Source organism: Amblyomma maculatum, chromosome 1 (genome assembly GCF_055883805.1).
Source record: "Amblyomma maculatum isolate TAMU_Amacu chromosome 1, ASM5588380v1, whole genome shotgun sequence".
In the NCBI taxonomy this organism is placed as follows: domain Eukaryota; kingdom Metazoa; phylum Arthropoda; class Arachnida; order Ixodida; family Ixodidae; genus Amblyomma; species Amblyomma maculatum.
Genome location: NC_139344.1, coordinates 62,635,435 through 62,654,008, shown reverse-complemented (window position 1 = coordinate 62,654,008; position 18,574 = coordinate 62,635,435). Strand labels below are relative to the sequence as shown.

The window sequence follows — 18,574 nt, the reverse complement described above, 5'->3', positions numbered from 1 at the left end:
TGGTCTTACTGATTGGTTTCCGAATGAGAAAGGAGTGAGGCAAGGCTGCATACTGTCGCCCTGCCTATTTAACCTATATGCAGAGTGCATCATGAGGAAGGCCGGCCTGGACGAGTCTTAAGCTGGAGTGAAGATTGCTGGGAAAGGTATCAACAAACTTAGATATGTGGATGATACCACTTTAATGGCAGAAAGTGAAGTGGAACTCAAGAGACTTCTGATGCGCGTACAAGAAGAGAGTGAGAAGTTTGGGCTTAAACTGAACATTAAAAAGACAAAGATCATGGCGTCTTGCCCTATCAAGTCCTGGAGCATCAATGGACAAGAAGTGGAAGCTGTGACAGATTTTCTCTTCTTGGGCTCCAAGATTACCTTGGAAGGACACTGCAGCCATGAAATTAGGAGAAGCCTGCTTCTGGGAAAGAGAGCAAAGGTTAGCCTTGAGCGCCTAGTAAAGAGCAGAGACATTAGTCTGCCAACCAAGATCCGTATAACTCGTGCTATGCTCTTTCCAGTTGTGATGTATGGATGCGAGAGTTGGACTGTGAAAAAGGCTGACCGCCGAAGAATTGACGCGTTTGAATTGTGGTGCTGGCAAAGACTCTTGAGAGTTCCTTGGACTGCCAGAAGATCAAATCAGTCGATATTGTCGACCATAAACCCTGACTGCTCATTGGAGGGTCAAATTCTAAAGTTAAAGCTCAGCTACTTTGGTCATCTGATGAGAAGAGAGGAGTCGCTGGAGAAAGATTTGACGTTGGGAAAGATTGAGGGTCGCCGGAGAAGGGGTAGGCAGCGAACGCGATGGTTAGATGGCATCCTCGAGGCACTGCAGATGAAGTTATGTGATGTTAGGAAGATAATGAGAGACCGGAAAGCGTGGCGTGACATGGTCCATAGGGTCACGAAGAGTCGGACACGACTAGCTGAATGACTGAACTGAACTGAAAATCAATTGACACATGTGTCAGCGCTCCCTGGGTCACCCTGACAACCTCTGAAATTGGATTTCTTGGTGACAAATGAGCTTGCCGCGTGCTTTTTATGTGCCGGTGTTCTCTGCTTTTTCTTCACTTTTTCTCATGCGTGTGTTTTCATTCCCTGATTAGATCTCTGATGCGGCTTCGGGTTTTGTCTGTTTTTATCCACTCTTGTGTTCTTAAGCTGTTTTTCTCCGAATAAACCAATCAGTTGCGAGTGAGCGCTCGTGTTATGCTGTCTTCTCTTCTGTGTTTGTTCTTTTGCGCTCGTTTCGCAGGAATACCTACCAACTCGCCCAACTTCTCACGTTAACCCGCATCTTTGTCTGAGGCCTGGTGTCTGGCCTAATTGTGATAAGATTTTACAGGCCAAATAAGGAACCCGGCCTCGCATGTAGTTTCTGTAGGCGGTTTGGGAGTCGGGGACAATCTATATGGAATCGGTGTGTGTTACGGTTAATGCTATCGCTGCCTCCTTCATTTGTTCGACGTCTGAATTTTTTGTCGTCCGCCCCGCTACCATATGGTCTAGGCGAGTGACGGCTGCTGTTGTGGTGCCTTCACAGGGACCTGCAGCATCCATAAATAAGGCTCCTTTGTCCGACTCCGAACACTTCGAAGAGGCTATTTTTTCGGGTGACGGTCTTTTGGCTGAGGTAAGGAGGCATTGGTGGTGGAAATCGGTTTGTGTGTGGTATACCATGTGGTATACCATGTGGTATATATATATATATATCCTTCTTTGCCGAGAATACGCACCAAGGTTTCAATGACGCCTTTTACATAAGGAGTGCAAATCCGTTTAAGCCGTTTTTTTTTTTTTTTTTTTTTTTTAAAGGTAAGAGAGGACCCAGTTCTAGCTTTCCGCTTCTTTTTTTCTTCTGGAAAGGAGCAGGAAGTATCCTGGTTGCGGTGGCTGGAGGTATGGCGCAAATAGGTTTGCTTATGGGTTGACCGTATGGGTTGGCTTTTTGTACACCGAGACCCGGAAGCGTAGTTTTCTTTTGTGTGTGTGTGAAGGGGAGGAGGGGGGGGGGGGGGGGAAGACTGACCTACCGTTCGCGCTCGACGATAGACTGTAGGGACCGTTTGAAGGAATTCAAGTCAGACCGGAGGTTTTTTATCTGAAGTGTTTTATCACACAGAAGCAATCGTCTGCGTGCACGTTGGAAGAACAACTAGGAGCAACAATTGACACACCGATAGTTTAATTGGTTTGCTTGAAAAATTATCCAAGAAAAATGAAAGAGGCACTGCGGAGGCAAAACTCGAGGAAGTGGCATGCCTCGGCGATTCTCAGCGGTGCTCGCTAGTGCAGCGTTCTGTAGAAAGATCCAACGCTGCGAGCGACTAACACTGTCAGGGCACTGGTGACTAACAACACTCCGTAAAGGAAACCAAGCTCTCGTCATCCTCAGTGGTCAAGTCCGAGGATGGACGAAATGTCCGGGTGTCGCACGGGTGTAGGTGTTCCACTGGCGAGGAGCTAGTACTAGCTCTTTGTTAAGATATTCTGAAAGACGCCACAAACGAGGCAGAGTCACAAAGGGATGCCAGGTTTGTGAATTTCTGGTAGGCCGCCAAAGCTGGAGCTGAACTATTTCTGAAAATTAATTGCAACTCACAAATCGGGGTGCTGATTAATTATCTTGCTTTGCAAGGGTTTTGTTGAGACTGATTTGGGTTCGCGAGGTCAGATCTCCGCGAAGCTTCTGATATGCCCAACTGCTTCGTAGTCGCGGCAGTTCATCGCCACACTAAAGTAGAGCTGCCTTTGTTAGCTAGGAGAATAACGATGTTGGCGGCGTCTAGGAGTTCACGTAGAGATTTTCTTTCTGGAAGGAACAGGTTACTTGAAAGGTACTTTGGGGATAGTAGCACCAATCGCTTACGTGTGTCTTTTTTTTTTTTTTGTTTTTCATTTTTTGTTCTTGTTCTTTTCTAACTTAAATCAAACATCCATATAATGTTTTATAATTTGCCAGGTGCTTTTGGTCATGCTCCATGAACAAACGTCACCCTTCACGTGAAAAAAAATTAAGTAATTCATTACGAATTAAGGGAGTGCCTGCAGGAAAGCAAAGGGAAGGGTGCGTACACTCTTCTTGTTGGTGTGTAGGAATAATCGCTGTCCCTCCGTGAAACGTTCAAGTTCAAGATAACTTTATTGTCGTCGACGTAGAGGCCTCTCCTCTCCCTCAGTCAGACCCTAGGGGGCCTCCAAGGGAGCTATTCATGCATACTGCGGTATGACCGTTCGGATTTAGCGCGTTTTGTTACTTAAACAGGTGCTGCTGTTTAGCGGCAGCAAGTTGCAAAACATTGTGTCATGAGCTTATTCGTATATCTTACTGTGCGGTCACATTATAGGTAATAAAAAAATTGCGATATATTATCAAGCAAAATATTGTATTTGAAGCAAACAGCTCATTTCGCTCACGTTTGTTGCAAATTGCGGCAGCCGAGCTGACAGACGCATCAAGTTGCCGCCAGCTAAGGCGCCGCCACCCGGCTCGTTTTCTTTCTGTCCGAGTACTTGAGGTGCGTACACGTGTTAGTGCTTCTCCAGATAGTGAATGTACAAAATTAGTACCGCTTTAATTATTGTGGTAGTGCTGGATGCTCAGTAATGAAGGTGTGCGCGTAGCTAGACCGTTTTTTTTCAGTTTTGTGGCGATTGGCTGTTCCACGTGTAGTCGTCAATGTGTTAAGCCTAACAGTTGCTATCTTGTCTTGCAGTAACCATGTCGGCCGAACTTCAGTGGATGATCGTCAAGGATCGGTCCAGCTTCCTGGTCAAAAAGCGGATGATTAAGACATGGTTTAGCATTGTAAGTTTTGCTGCCTTATAACTGCCGTTACCGTTTCCACTGCCGCTGTCACGTAGTGCGTTCGCTTAACGCAGGACCCCCTGAACCCTAAGGGAACTCACGCCAAGCGATACAGTGGCACCGTAAGGGACAAGGCACTCACAATCGAGCCTGACATCTCCGGCAAGGGTGTCTCATTGGTCTACAAGAGGCAAGCTAGTGAGTATACGCACATGTTGACGCTCAGTGAAGTGTGGCCGGTGCACGTGGTTCTCGTGAAGGAACGAGTGACATGTTTGTTCCCTTGTCCCGTAGATCGCAAGAAGCCGGCAAAGCTGATTGACCGTGTATCTTTCAAGCATGGAGCTCGTCGCACAATGTCTTCGATTAAGAAGTGGGTGAAAGGGCACAAATACTACAGGAAGGACTTGCAGACGGTAAGTAGCTCTATCGCGCCAGCCTCCATTCCTTGGATTCCATCGAAGGATAAAAATCCGGTAAACTCTGCCCCACCACGTCTGGGGCCGGGTTTCCTTCGAATGCGTCATTGTGGATCTGTGTAGTCACTCGTGAGGAAATAATCAAATGGCTCACGTCCTTATAAACGGTTGCTTTTTCAGCTGTGGGTGTTTATCGACTGCTGTAAAAATGCCTTGCTGTACACGTAACGTGGTTAAAAACCGGAGTTTGCATTTAACCTGTATCAGTTTCAGCTTCTGCACTTTGCATCTGGAAGGAAGTGTCATGAGGAACATAATGCAGCCCTCTCTACGTCCAGTCACCTATCAAGCTAAACCGCTAAATGAAAGTGCACACTGTGATATGCCTGCTACTGCAGTATGGTGTTTGGGTGCAGCAGTCCCTTGCCATTATTTTTTTTTTCATTCACTGGTGAACAGTGTGTGTGCTGTTCTTAACTTGGTGAAGCGAAGGTATTCTCAAAGGTTCAGCGGAGAATAAAGGGCCCAAGTAAAGTGGATGCGGCAAAATGGCACTAACATGAGAGGTCCAGGCTAATGTTAGTGCAGTTTTTCCGTACTTGTGCCACTTGCACTGTTCTGTGTGCCCATGTGTACCCCAGGCATTTGCATAACTGTAGGTGGGATGTGTTAAGTATTGTATGGAGCAGGTAATCTGGATTCAAAACTTGGTGGAAGTACTCGTCTGGTGCCAGTTTTGCAGAAAAAGCACTTTCTTTCAGAATGCTTTGTTGGTGCTTTACTGGTGAAATGTGTTTGAGGGAATATCATTGGTGTTGAACTATCGGTCCCCAGTTCACAGCGCAGTGTACAAATACTGGCCTGTTTGTACGCTTAGCAACTTCGTAGGGACTGAACTGGGCGATATAATCAGTCCTGTGGTATTTAGTGCAGAACCTCTTTGAATACTGGTTTGAGAGTGTGGAATTCAGTATAATTCAAAAGTGTGCCTAGCACTTTAGATATGTCCTGAAGCGAGTTGTGTAGAAATAAGATGAATGGATGGGTGGAACACACAAGTGATCATTTTGTGCGTTTCACCTGCCTCTTGCCATTGTCTCTGTGTTGTATACCTCAAGTTGAATTTTTCTTCTTGAGCATGTTTGAGGAGTATTGAAAATGAAACTACTGATTGTTAAAACTAAAGGAGAATGAGGTGCACAATGCCCATTGTGATTTATGTAGTGGGGATTGTGCCTCAACATGTAGCAGGCCGCATGAAATGCACGGAAACAGAATGCATTCATAAGCTTGCACACTCAAGAATTAAGCAGTTTTGTATCCTGAGGCTAATAATAACACCCAACAAAGCGTGTCTCATGAGTGCTGGAGACAAATGTGTAGACTTCTGTAGATGGTCACAGAGTGTAAGCTTTAAGCTGGGGATGAAATACTAACACATTAGTGGAATTAACAAGAAATAAGTGTTGGGCACCAGTGGACAAGGGAAAGCTATTTCTAAAATGGTGCAGGCAAGACAAGGTGCAGCACGGGCATTGTCATGTTTTATAACATATAAGGAGGCACTCATTCACTCGTTTGGTTTTTCTCATTATTTGTGTAAAAGTTCAGTTTTGGCTAGTTCATGCATGTTTGAAGGAGGCTAGTGCGACCTGAAAAATAAAATGCACAGGAGGAGAAAGTTAAAAAAAAACTGGCATTGCAGGTGCTTTTTTTTTTTTTTTGCAATGCTTGTGCAGTGAGACTTTGGCATATCTAACATGAACTATATAGAACACTCTTCACAGCTTTTTAGCAAGTGTGGAATCATGAGGTTGTGGGCTGCGGTAGAAACATTTATTTCACAAAAGGTGTCCGTCCATGCTGATGCGGGAGGGCAGGGGGGTCGTCGTTGGGAGCAGCCAGGCAGCGTGCCGCGGGTAATCCTGGAGCGAAGAGTGGAAGCCGAAAGGCGACGGCGTGCGCCTTCCTTTATAGCCCCCGCACGGGACCGGTTATCCCGGAACAAGCGGGAGAGAGGGAAGGGGTAAACCGGCGGCGCATCGGTAGCCGCGGGAAAAGCACTCCCTTTAAATATGGCTGGTGCGGTCCCCACAAGGTACAGCGCACTCCTCGTTGCCAAGTGGTGGGTGCTCCATTCACTGCTGGATAGCTTCACTACGTTACATAAGGGGCTCTGTGTTGCACACTAAAAAAAGCGGGGTGGATGGTAGTACACAGTTGTCTGCTTTTAGCTTCAACGTAGCTATGTGAAGTGTCTTTTGTGCATGCCTGGAAAACAGCTTCACAGGTGTCCTCAGTGTAATAATTTGGACTTGTGCCGAATTTTGGCCTTTATTTAGAAGTTGTCACGTGCCCAATCAGAACTTTCACAGCCGTCCTGATTATTAATAATATAGCGCGAGTGTCGACCAAACTGCTAGTCAGTGCCTTATAACGCCAGTGAGCGTGCAACACTGCTTGAGTTCGCGCACGCGCATGAAGGTAGTTTCGTCTGCTGCGCTGGCCTGATCTGAGGACACACGCCCTGCCACAGCATCTGTTTCGCAATAAGAGGGGGGGGGGGGCAGTTTTGCTTGGTGCCTCTTTTATAGTGTTCCCACCTCACAGCGAGCTGCTCAAATCAGAAGGTTTGCATTTCAGGCGATGCTTTCCACTTGCTGCTTTATTTCCTTTTTTTTTTCTAATTCTGCTTTGCCAGCGTGGCCTCCCGTAATAGGAAAAAAAAAAAAGGAAAATCACGCTTAAGTGTTATGTTATTCATGTGCATGTGCTCTACTGCCCGTCGGGTTAGGGTTTCCGTAAACGGATATTGTGGCAGGGTGTTTGTTCCAGTGATTAGAGCAACATAGCAGACGGTACTCTCTATGCGTGCACGAACTGTAGCAGGGTTGCACGGTTATTGCCATTATACAGCGTTGACCAGCAGTTGGGTCGACGCTATCGCTATATTGTTAAAAATCAGGAAGGCTTTACATTCAATATTTCAGACTCTGTTGATTCTGAAAGGTCAATTTTTGACCTGACAGATGTAAGCGAGCTGCGAGCAAGCATCGTTGCCGCAACCAGTGAACTCGTTGCTATAGAAGGCATTATTTTGGATTCAGTGAAAAATGGATTTGCTTTGGTAGGACTTGCAGTTTGTTTTATTGTTGCTGCTGCAGTTCATGGTACAAAGAGTATGCAGTGGTAATAACGGACGGCAGCTGAGATACTGCTGTCTATTGGGTAGGGAGAGGAAAGGAGAGGGGGAATGATTGATTGTGTTGAGAGTGAGGAATACAGTTTGAAGCTCTTGGTTTCTATGGGGGTTCTGTCTATCCGGAGTTTGGGGAAATGGTCATGTCCTTGCCTTGCGCAATGTGGATCAGGGTGGTGAAGGGCATGCACTGTGCTAGTGCAGAATGGGCCCATGACATGGTTTACGACACGATTTGGGGCTGTGTCGCATATTTTGGCATTGGTGAGGTGATATGTGGACGTTTAAAGCATGAGCAAAGTTAAAATACGAGCTTTTAGTATGGTTTCCACACGGAATGTGCAAATGGCAGAATTTGCATTCTTTTTCCAAATTTTTTTTAGGGAAGTGATTTAAAGGTAATGGATTTCCTGAACTGTTCCAATTGGTTGGACCATTTCTTGGGTCATATTGAATCCAAATCGCTTGGCAACTGTATTCCAAGCATTTTCGCAGTATGAGATTGGAGTGGTAGCATGGCACTCCTGGCCGTTTGGTCCAGTGCTTGTGAAGTGTGAAAAGGAAGTAATTGCTTCTTAGCATCTAACCAAGTGCAGCCATTGGCTACAAGGCAGAGCTATACAGCTTTCTCAGAAACTTCATTTAAAAGTTATGTGGGACGCTTATGCTCTGCCTATAAGGATGTGATGCGATAGCATACACTTATATAAACCCCACATATAACTCTGAGCAGGCCATTTGAACGTGCCTGTGTGGCCAAGCTGTAACGTTGAATGCAACTGCCCTAGCAGGCTCATTCTGATATCTCTCTCATATGGGAAAGGACAAAGTTCGCACTTCTGCCGAACGTATTGTTAGGCAACCCTTCATTCACTCAGTGTGCAGCTATGTCTGCTGTTAGTGCCATGCCAGTGATTTTTTGCTCACAATGCTGGCACCAGCATCATAATTTTTGGTGAATGGGGCCTTTAAATCTGTTGCATTGAAAAATTTGTCCTGGTCTGGTCTTCGCACCAAGGACCGCTGCCTGCCCAAGGCAGTAATTTTGGACCCCAGCGCGTGCACACCCCGCTGATTACCATCAGTTCGCTCTTATCTGCCACTTGTCCAAACGAGCGACTGCCAGCATGAAAAAGCTGGGTAGGCGTGCAATTAGTTACCTGAACTAACATAGTGCATCATATATGATAAAGCAAGTTTCCTTCTTTTTTTTTTTTTTGCTAAATAGTTCTGAACAGCAGGAAAATAAATTTTGCCTATATAATACCAAAGTATGTATTGCCTGGAATCAAAACTGAATATTGGAATGAATAATGTATTTACATTGCAAATGTGCACGGAAGTAGCATTTTTTATTTCTTGTAAAGTTTTGTGGGTAGAGGGATTTTTTTTTTTTTTTCATTTTGACTGGAAGCAGCTCTTTATAAAAAATTAGGATGTCATTGAGATTTATTTTGTTACAGACTACATTGTGATAAGAGATATAAGCCAAGCAGTTAGATAATTTTTGTCACTTATGGTGTTACATAGTTTCATTAGCAGGAAATCAATTCACTGCACTCAAATTATTTGGCATAGTTTTGCAACTTTAGGTCATACTTTCCCTTCCTTATTAGTTACTCATTCTAATCAATGTAGTGTTATCACATTGGATGGCAGATGCGAAAGTGTGCTCCTTGTGCTCTTGGCATCTTGTAGCCACATTGAAAGTGTATTAGAGATTTCTATATACAGTGCACTGACTGCCAAGGAAAAGAAGACTACATTCTCTAGTTGGTAAGAGGAAGAAAAATTGAGGAAGCGTTGCAGGAAATGCAGCAGCTGTAAGTGGGCACCATGTGCTGCAGTCATGATTTATCTAGACCCGGTCTGTCTGGATCTTTACAAAAGCGTTTTTGCCATAAAATTGTCGTTTAGTGATTTATAATGCAATTCTTCAGTTAAAGCAGCATACAAGCAATTTTATGTTTTCACAAAAATGCCCCTAACTGCATGTTGTATCATGCATGGTACTTTGCAAAATTGTGGCAACCACAGTTTTTCTGAAAACAAACATTGATAGACATTTGCGTCATGAATGGAGCACCCTGTATTTATTGGGCAGAAAAGAAAAAATTCCTGTAGTAAAGGGTTAACATGCACATACTTTTGCAATGCAAACTTTGTAGATGCAAGGAGTTAACAGCGTACAACATAGGCCTGTGCTGTTTAGTGGTGTCCCTTGCTTAGGAGCTTATGTCATGGGGAAGAAAGCATTAAGAATTGTTTCAACACATTTAGTAGCATCAGTGCAGTGGCAGCTAACACAGTGTTTGGTTTTGTCCTGATTTTTGAAAGGACGAGTACCCATATGAATATAGTGTCGAGCATCACTGCCTGCATACACTTCATAGGCCACACTGCTCATTTGGGCACCCTGGATCATGGACTACCAGGCCATTACTCCCTATGTGCTATTCCTGCACTGAACGAATCTATTTTATACAAACCATGTTAAAGAACCCTTATTAGGTAGAGAATATTACCAGTGCTGCAAGTTCTCTCAAAATATATATGGTCACAACCATATTTGGACCATATGTAGCATGAAGGAAAAAAAAGGAAATTGACATTTTCTTAGTGATCATAACCCTAATTTCATATGTCAATGGGTCAGTGTAGGCAAACATAGTAGGTAGATTTATTTGTTTATGACAACCTGATTTATGTACCAAGCATCCCGAGAGCTTAAGGAGCCCAGCACTTCCTTTTGGGGACTACCATTAGGTGACACCTTTCTGGACTGCACTGCTGTAAAACAGGTTCCACTGCACTACACCAGCAAGCAGTATGGTGTCACTTATTGGAAAGGTGTATAGTGCAGCAGCACTCTGCACTATACACCTGCAGCACTAATAGGTGGCTGTGTGCATTGAAATATTTTGTTCTGTGGTAAGGCACTGCTTGTAATGGTAACATGAATCTTTATCTTTACAGCTGTGCATGCGTCGTGCCAGTGCCATCCTGAGGAGTCAGAAGGCCATTGTGCCTAAAAAGAAGAGCTCTCGCCCTGCAAAGAAGGCAGACTGAGTAAACGCACAGACCAATAAAACATGCTTCAAAGCAGATTTATTGCATCGAAAGTGGATTTTTTTGCTTGTTCCATACTGGACAACCATGAGAACACGGGTCCCAGAGAGATAAGAGGACATGCAACACTGCCAACAGCACAGTTTTTTAACATTATAGTAATAGTAAACGCAAAAACTTCCATTAGATGTGTAGATTAACAGAGCAGGATGCAGCATGTGACTTAGTGAGCTTCGGCATGGTGTGCACAAGGTGTCTGCTCTACATGGCAATGCTTACGTCACCTAGGACAGCCTTGCCTCCATCGGGACAATCGTTACAGCACTGCCGTACAATAAATAGCATAAGTATACAGTGCACTGCTCTTGCAACACCACTGGAGCCACAACACATGTACAGGTACGGGAAAATGCTTGATATTTCGTTTCTATCACTGGCTGCATCTGAAACTTCCCCAGTGGCTAATGCAGTTTTGACCATTGCACATAAAAAGCAACATGTTGCAAGAGCCTGTACATTGTCTGCAGTATTGCATGTGCCAACTACAACTGAATATCAGTACAAGTTTGGCAGCACATGTATTGAAGGTCTGGAAAAAAAATGACATAAGCACTGCCATGCGAACATGGCACAGAAAGTGTTTGCACACGCAGAAGTCTAGTAGTGGCTGCCTTCACCCGATGCCACACACACCTGCAAAGTGCAGGAAGACCTACTGCCTGCCACTAGGGAATTAGATGCTGGACACTCTTATGCACATAACGCCTTTTTGCCTAGGTCTAAGATTGCCTGAACAACACTGCCACAACCCCATGTGCATAAAAGTGGAGGGGGTGGGAAAGACTGCAGGTATAGTAGCTTTTTTTTTTTTACGCAACGATGCATGCAGGTTGAAGTCTGCAACACTGGCCAATGTGCAGAAGTGACAACGATGCATGTTGCGCACTCTAGTTTTGAAAGATATACATACACATAGACCAACTTCTGCTAAATTACAGCTCCCGGAGAGCTTCGGCAGCTGGGGGGTTGTGGAAGGAAGCTCCTTGGGCCCACTCAACAGGAATGTCTTCCTTCTCTTTGGTGCAGAGCAGTTCAAGTGCTCAGGTCTCGAAGGTCACTGAGAAAGCCCTCGGGTGTAAGAATGTGGTCCGAGCCTGGTGGAAAAGAAAGTCAAGCAGAGCGCTACTGCAGGATTCTCTGCCATGTCCAAAGCTTGACACTGCCCTGGCAACCAGATATCAAGACAGCTTAAGTTTGCAAATTTGTCTTCACAGTTATCTAAAACTTTATTTTTGCCTCCAATTCAGCATAAAAAGCAAAATCTTGCATGCTGCAATGCTTTTAGTTCAAAAGTGCTTTTACACGTGCCATCTTGGCATCCCAAGCACAGGTATAGTATTAGTGATTAGAAGAGCATCTTGCAACCACAACATAACACTGTTGCAGCACATTTTAATGGATGTACTGATCATTTCCCAACCAAAATGGACTAAAATCAGTCTCTACATTGGCAAAATCTGCATCGAGGCATTTTATTACCAGTTAACCGAGCTGACTGTGCTGTTAGTATGGTTGCAGGAATGCACACACCCACATGCTATCAGAGGCATACGTTTTAGGTAAATGTATTTAGTGGCAAGGGAATAAAATAAAATTCACTTGCACAGCTTTTCACACACTGCTGCAGCTACCCATAAGCAAGTAGCTGCAATGAGCTCAATGGTCCCATACATGTTGGAAGAAAGGGGTGCTGTGACGGCGCGAACGCGCTGCGGTGAGAGAGCAGCCGCTTAGTGTGACCGGAAGAGAGGGCAGCCGTTAGGGGCAGCACATGTTCTGGGGGCTATTCTCTCTGCCAATTCTGCTGGCGTGCCTATGGAGCAGTGGCACACATGCTGATAATTTTCAACTTAAATCAGGACTAAAGGACCATAACATCGACGCATCTCTGTTTCCATTATTGGCACCTCAATTTCTGAGCAGGCAGAAGTCTTTTTACCGCTTACTGATCAAATAACTCAATTTTCGAGAAAGATGAGAGAAGCGTCGTCTGCTTGAGCAGACGCCTTGCGCTCGCCGCCTCGGAGCGCGCTTTGAATGCGCTTCTAACGGATTGCTGGTTCGTGTGGTCAAAAAAGAGCAGTGTCATGTCATCATGCCGCCGATAGCTATGCCTCACGGGTGATGGGCAGCTACCTGACGCGTGTACAACAATAAGCCAGACCATCTCGCACAGTCTCTTACACTGAGACAGCAGAGACACATGTGCTTCGACCCAATATTTAGCTTTAGTGCATTTCGCTACCGAAAGGTGTTCTTGTACACCTCAAGCGAGAAGGTCAGCTGCTCGACCTGGCTGCTCATTTTTCAAATGCTGAGAGTGCAGAAGCAGTTTTCCAAAAATATGCTGTAAACTTAATGCTTACCTCACCATCGACGAATCGCATTATATTTCAATGCGCTGAACACAAAGTAAATACTATAACAGCGCATCCCCTAAATTACTATGCTGCAGTGAGGTTGCGACTGTTTGGCAGACAAAGACAGTAAAAAAAGTCGTGCAGTTCGAGAAAGCCCGCGCAAGTCACTATAGGTTACTGCGGTAGCTGAAAAAAACAGCTGCTCCAAACAGCTAGCTGGCTATCGAACAATCGAATGACGGCATATGTACTACAGTTGCTGCGAGGCTTCATGTGTCTAGCAGTGCTCGGTAATGCAAAGTTAAACAGCTGCGGAGTAACTTTGAGCCCACGGAGTGTGCTCGCTGATATTTGATACGGACTAAGCTGGTTGCTGCCTATCGACATGTAGTGCTGGTTGTGGTTTTTTGTTTTGATACTAGTTACTATGCACTTTGTTTCATTTAAGCATTAAGTAGAATGGTGCCGGATGCATTAAACGATATCAGCTACCTGCTTAGATGCCTCACACGTACATATTTTCCAGTAAATTAGAAAAAAAGGCCTACGGACTACAAAGCTTTCTCTACAAGTAAACAAATAAAACAATCGATTGTAGCATCCTAGCTTGAAATTGTGCCATAATGCTTTACTACGTGATAAAAAAGAAATGCGAACACATTGGCACACCTGCAGGCTCTGCTGTGAATATCTTGTCGTTATGTTGATGTCTGGGTGGCAGCAAAAAAGCACTAGAGTCGTCTGCATTATAACTGATGTGGTTAACATGTTATTTGAATAGCGCGCTTTGCTATTCGAATTTCTCATCACGGTTAGAAACGCAATGAGAAGAAATTTGAATAGCGAATATTGTGGGCGCTTCAGTGTCCGCATTCCTTTTCTATCCAGATAGCATCTTGGCAGCTGTGGAGGCTAATATAGTTCTTTTGCACTCCTTTGAATGCCTTTTACGCGGCGTTCACTCGAGTGCTTTCAGACAATATTACACTACCCAACTATCGTGCAAACCTCAAAGTTGCATATCAGTTAAACCGTTCATGCTGCCCTGGGTCAAATTATAACCCAGAAAATGGGCAGGAATATAGGTACATACCTCTAACCCCTCCAAAAAATTGTTCCAAGCATGCGAACGCCTCTATGTGTCAAAATCAAGCACCCGTCACAGGCGCGCCCATAGAAGCACCAGCGAAACGAGCGACGAGACAGGCCTCCAGTGCCGGTGCTGCCACTGGCGGCCGCATCATGTGTAAAAGTTGCACTAAGCGGCCGCTTCTCGCGGCACCGTCGGATCACCTCTCTTTCTTCCACTGTGGTCCTATATTCTTGTGGGCCAAAAATGTCCACAGCTCCAGGAGCAACACTCACACAATCGAGTGCGTAAGGGATTAATCACTGGGATCACATTTGCAATGTTTTTGTTTCTTTTTCTTTTTTTTAGCTGAGAATACATTGCATGTAAACAGAAAACTCCAAACACTTGCTCTAGTTTAAACTGTATGCCAGCAAAAGTGACGCAAAATTCATGACGAAATAGCAATGTGAAGGGCAGGCCCGAGATAAGCAACTTGGTATATGCACAGTGCTGCATACCGGTTGCATGATTCGACACTTACGCTCAGAAAAAGCTTCCTAGTAAATGTTCTCTCAAAAAAAAAAAATAATCTGAATTCTGTATTGCAGTACACCTAAAGAAAAAAAAAATGCCATGGCTTGTAGATTTGCTTTCTGCAAGCCAAGCATGTTGGGCTCTTTAAACATGTCAGGTTAATTACCACATGATAAAATCTGAAGACAAGAATTTTTGTGTTTTGCCTTCATTGAGCTGCATCTGCTGTGGCTAGAGTAAACCTGTGACCTCATGCTCATTACCAGAACTTGTAACCACGGAGCCACCATAGCCAATGAAGAGCTTAATATCAGCTGGAAGCTTCACTGATCAAAAAAAAAGGGGGAGTACAAACGTTATCCTGCTAGGAAGCATCTATGCAAGCAAAGCTTGCAGGTCATAATACTCGATCAAATAATGGTACTCACCAATGATAACCTCCCAGTTCTTCACTTCCTTGGTGACTTCGTATGCACAGCGCATCTCCGAGTAGGTCATGCCACCAATGACAAAGACTATCAGGCGAGGCACATTCTTGACATTGGGTGTGTTCTTGTCCTTGTGCCAGTGGCCATAGCGCTGACTGTAAACAAACATTTGTTCACCATCAACACACACATCAAGAACTAGCACAAAAGAGAATTCAAAGTTTCACCCTAGTAAAGTTCAGTTTTCTTAACCTAAACCACAAGCTAGTAAGTAACAACAAGTAACACTAATTGTCTATAAGGCACAGTAACAATTACGGTCAACTTTTAGGTGCAGCGGTATGCAAGGCATGCAGTCATCCCCCGATATTGCTTACTAAACTAGGCAGGCACCCAAGTGCTACAGCAGCAGGGTGTACCAAACTCCTCAGAAACCATCCTAGTACATTTCACTCAATACCAGCTCTACTTTGAACTTCAAAAGATGCCATACATAGGCCCAGGTTAACTAGGCAAGGCAACGAAGCTAGTGAGTGTGTGGCTATTAGTGTAAATTGAGTAAACACTGCTATACTACTACTTGTGTTGGACAAACTATTCAATTTAAATGACTAATCACCTTGTTGGCGCCGACCTCCCATAGCCTGTGGGAGGAACACGTCCTCCACTCAAGTATGGGAAGTGCTTCACATCAAGCTTGTCCTCAATGGCGTCCTGTAAGAAATTGGTGATGAAGATAATTCACATTCAATATTAATGGTGTTGTCATGACACAAAGATGATGAAGGTCTTGGAAGAAAGGATAAAAAAAAGGAAAGAAAAAACTAGATTGAGGGTTTTAAAAATGAAGAAGTGTCAAATAAAAATGTCGACAAATTGTTAAAATTCAAATTCAATTAAACCATGTGCTCAAATTTTGCACCAAAATAATAGGCATTAATATATTTAAAAGATGCTGAGACAATAGTCTGCACTTGCACCTGGAAGCAGGTATTATGCAAATGATAACAGTTGGACGAGTATAGTCGATGTGCCAAAAAACTGGTTTGAAAGCTGAAGTGCATTTTTTGCGTTCGTCACAGCCTTTGAAGGATTTGGAACAATTTCATAGTCACAAACACTGTGGAAGCTAGAACTTGCACCAGAGCTCGGATAGCGCACAAAGCAGTCTGCAAGTAAGAACAGTTCCAGAAATGAGTCTGAGTAAGAACAGCGACTAGTCTGGACACATGCACTGTCCAATCGTAGGAATGCACAAGGCAGCAAAGCACCTGCCTGTCACAAACTTCTCTTACATGCGAATAGCGACGTGAATTCAGTCAGTGGCTTGCCAGTGTTAGGGTGCGCAGCTTCCTCTCTCTCGATGTCACCCTGTCATCCTGTGTTCCTTCAAGTTATACCACATTCTGATGATGTCATCGTACAAAGCGGATTACGATAAATCATGACCCTTGCATCAAGTGAAGGCAAAACTAAGGAGACTCCTTTTGTTTGTGGGAAATGTAGAAACATATTTAGGCACGAAATTAGTGCAACTTCACCAAATACACCCCAATTCTCACAAAAAGTTACTCGGTGCAGTGGTGCAATCTAGCACAAATAGAGTACTATATACTCACCATTACACAACTTCCACACAGTGTAGCTAAATCTGCTTGAGCCATACTAGCTGTTAATATACAGTCGTTGCTTGTTAATGTGGGCACTTCGGTTACTAAGCCCAACTGTCCATAAAGCCAGATGCCGTTAAAATTAACTGCTAAAATATATATACATATAAAAAAAAAATGCGACGGCTAACGTTCGCTTTTGAGCATAGTGGTGGCCTGTCAAGTTCAAATTACTAGACATAATTTTGGGAGCTATAATCCCATTATCTCTGCCCCCATAAATACTGTGGTGAAAGTTGATGTGTCTAGAGATATATATGTCTGAAAGCGTCTAATGGACAAATGAACCCCACAAACTGGTGGTACGGATTGGAACTCAGCTGAAAGCTGCTGAATGCAGTTTTCTACGCAGCACAGGCTGCAGAGAGTGTTCTTCACAGCCATTCATGCAATACAGAATATGGTAAGGTGCACTGACAGGTCACTGGTCCATATTAGCGTGACAAAAAACACGAGCCTTAATGTGATCTTTGCATTTTCCCTGACCGTTCACTGATGCCACACTGAGGATGTTCAGCTATTTGTCAACGATCTCACGTTAAGTTGCCTAGATGGTGGGTTTTCATAATAACGAGGCATGAATACATTAAAGTAGTTTAGTCCCAAAAAAGCCTGTCCGCAATTCGAGCAGTCTACATTCACGCAGTTAATGAGGCACCACTGTAATAACTGCGTGAATTAGGTCACATTTGACAGCAAATATGGCTTAGCAACTAAAACACTAAAACAGTCCAATTTACAATGCTTTGTGGATACAGTCCAGCCCACTTATAACGAACTTGATCGTCACGCAGCATTTGTTCGTTGTATTCAAAGTTCGTAGCAAGTGGACCACCCATAATACGGGCAAAAAGAGCAAGTGAGACGAAAGTTAACTTTATTTTTGAAAAAAGTCCGTGATGCATGTCTGCTTCTTCAAAGCTGATCGCATCACTGCCGTTTCTAATTTTTCCAGCGCGGCAATATGTTCATCGCCAAGGCCTCTGCTGCACACGAGTTCCTTAAGCGACGCGATGTAACCGATCACGGTTGAAGCGTTCACAGCAAGCTGATGTGGACTGGCATGGCAGCATCAATCGCGATCAACAAGCGTTGGATGACGCGTCGCCGGTAGCACACTTTGAACGCATGAATGATGCCCATATCCAGCGGCTGAATTTTGCAGGTCGCATTGGGAAGCAAGAAGAGCAGTGTCACAGCACTCAAGGAAGGCTGCACATGGTGTGCCGCACAGTTATCCAGCACGAGCAGGACCTTCCTGTTTTTTTCGTGCCATGTCGCGGTCGAACTCGACAAGCCACTCGGCAAATAAGTCATGACTCATCCAGGCTTTTGTATTCTTCCTGTAGCGTAAGGGCACGTAGCTTCCAAAGCATCGTGGCTTACGTGACTTGCCCATGACAAAAGGCAGCCGCCGGTCACTGCCGTTCATATTGACACACAGAAGAACGATTATGAGCAACTTGCTGTTCTTCCCTCCTGCACACTTGTCGCCTTTCAAGGCATGCGTTTTAGATGGCAACGTTTGATAAAACAACGCAGTCTCGTCGGCATTGTAAACGTCCTGTGGAGCATAGCTCGTGATTGTTGGGAGGTTGTCGGAAAGCCACGCATCGACGTCCTCGTTGTTCACAGATGTGGCCTCGCCGACGACCGCCTTGAAAACAAATCGGGAAAGTCCAAAAGTAAGGCGAAGTCTTTAGCCTTGGAGAGCATCAGCGGTCCACTGATCGGAACGTTGCGAGACCGGGTGTCAGCGAACCACTTCAGCAGTCCGTCCTCAACGTCCGCGTAGGTCGCCTTCCGAAGGTGCTTTCTAGTCGTCGGGTCGGCATTCACGGTAGCAGCAAGAATCTTTTCCTTGCCCTTAGCAATGGCTGAAATGGTCGATTTCGACAGTCAGTACTTCTTGACCAGTTCGCAGTTTTTTGCACCTTGAGCAAGTTCATTAA

General features: G+C 44.6%; 2 protein-coding genes across 3 annotated transcripts in view; one reads left to right on the top strand and one right to left on the bottom strand.

Annotated features, from left to right (window-relative positions):
- Nucleotides 1-3,464: 3,464 nt before the first annotated feature.
- Nucleotides 3,465-10,536, top strand: RpL28 (ribosomal protein L28). The gene is made up of 5 exons (XM_084588234.1): nt 3,465-3,521; nt 3,720-3,811; nt 3,886-4,009; nt 4,106-4,227; nt 10,406-10,536. Exons 2-5 carry the CDS (start codon nt 3,725-3,727, stop codon nt 10,496-10,498), a joined length of 426 nt encoding a protein of 141 aa, XP_084444360.1. The 5' UTR covers nt 3,465-3,521; nt 3,720-3,724; the 3' UTR covers nt 10,499-10,536.
- Nucleotides 10,511-18,574, bottom strand: part of Rop (Syntaxin-binding protein Rop) — a 39,010-nt gene continuing 30,946 nt past the window's right edge. For both annotated transcript variants that reach the window (XM_084588232.1, XM_084588233.1), the window contains 3 exons: nt 15,572-15,666; nt 14,953-15,107; nt 10,511-11,652 (listed from right to left, as the gene is read on the bottom strand). In XM_084588232.1, the coding sequence (XP_084444358.1) occupies nt 11,591-11,652; nt 14,953-15,107; nt 15,572-15,666 (312 nt within the window). In that variant the 3' untranslated portion in view covers nt 10,511-11,590. The remainder of the gene's footprint in view (nt 11,653-14,952; nt 15,108-15,571; nt 15,667-18,574) is intronic.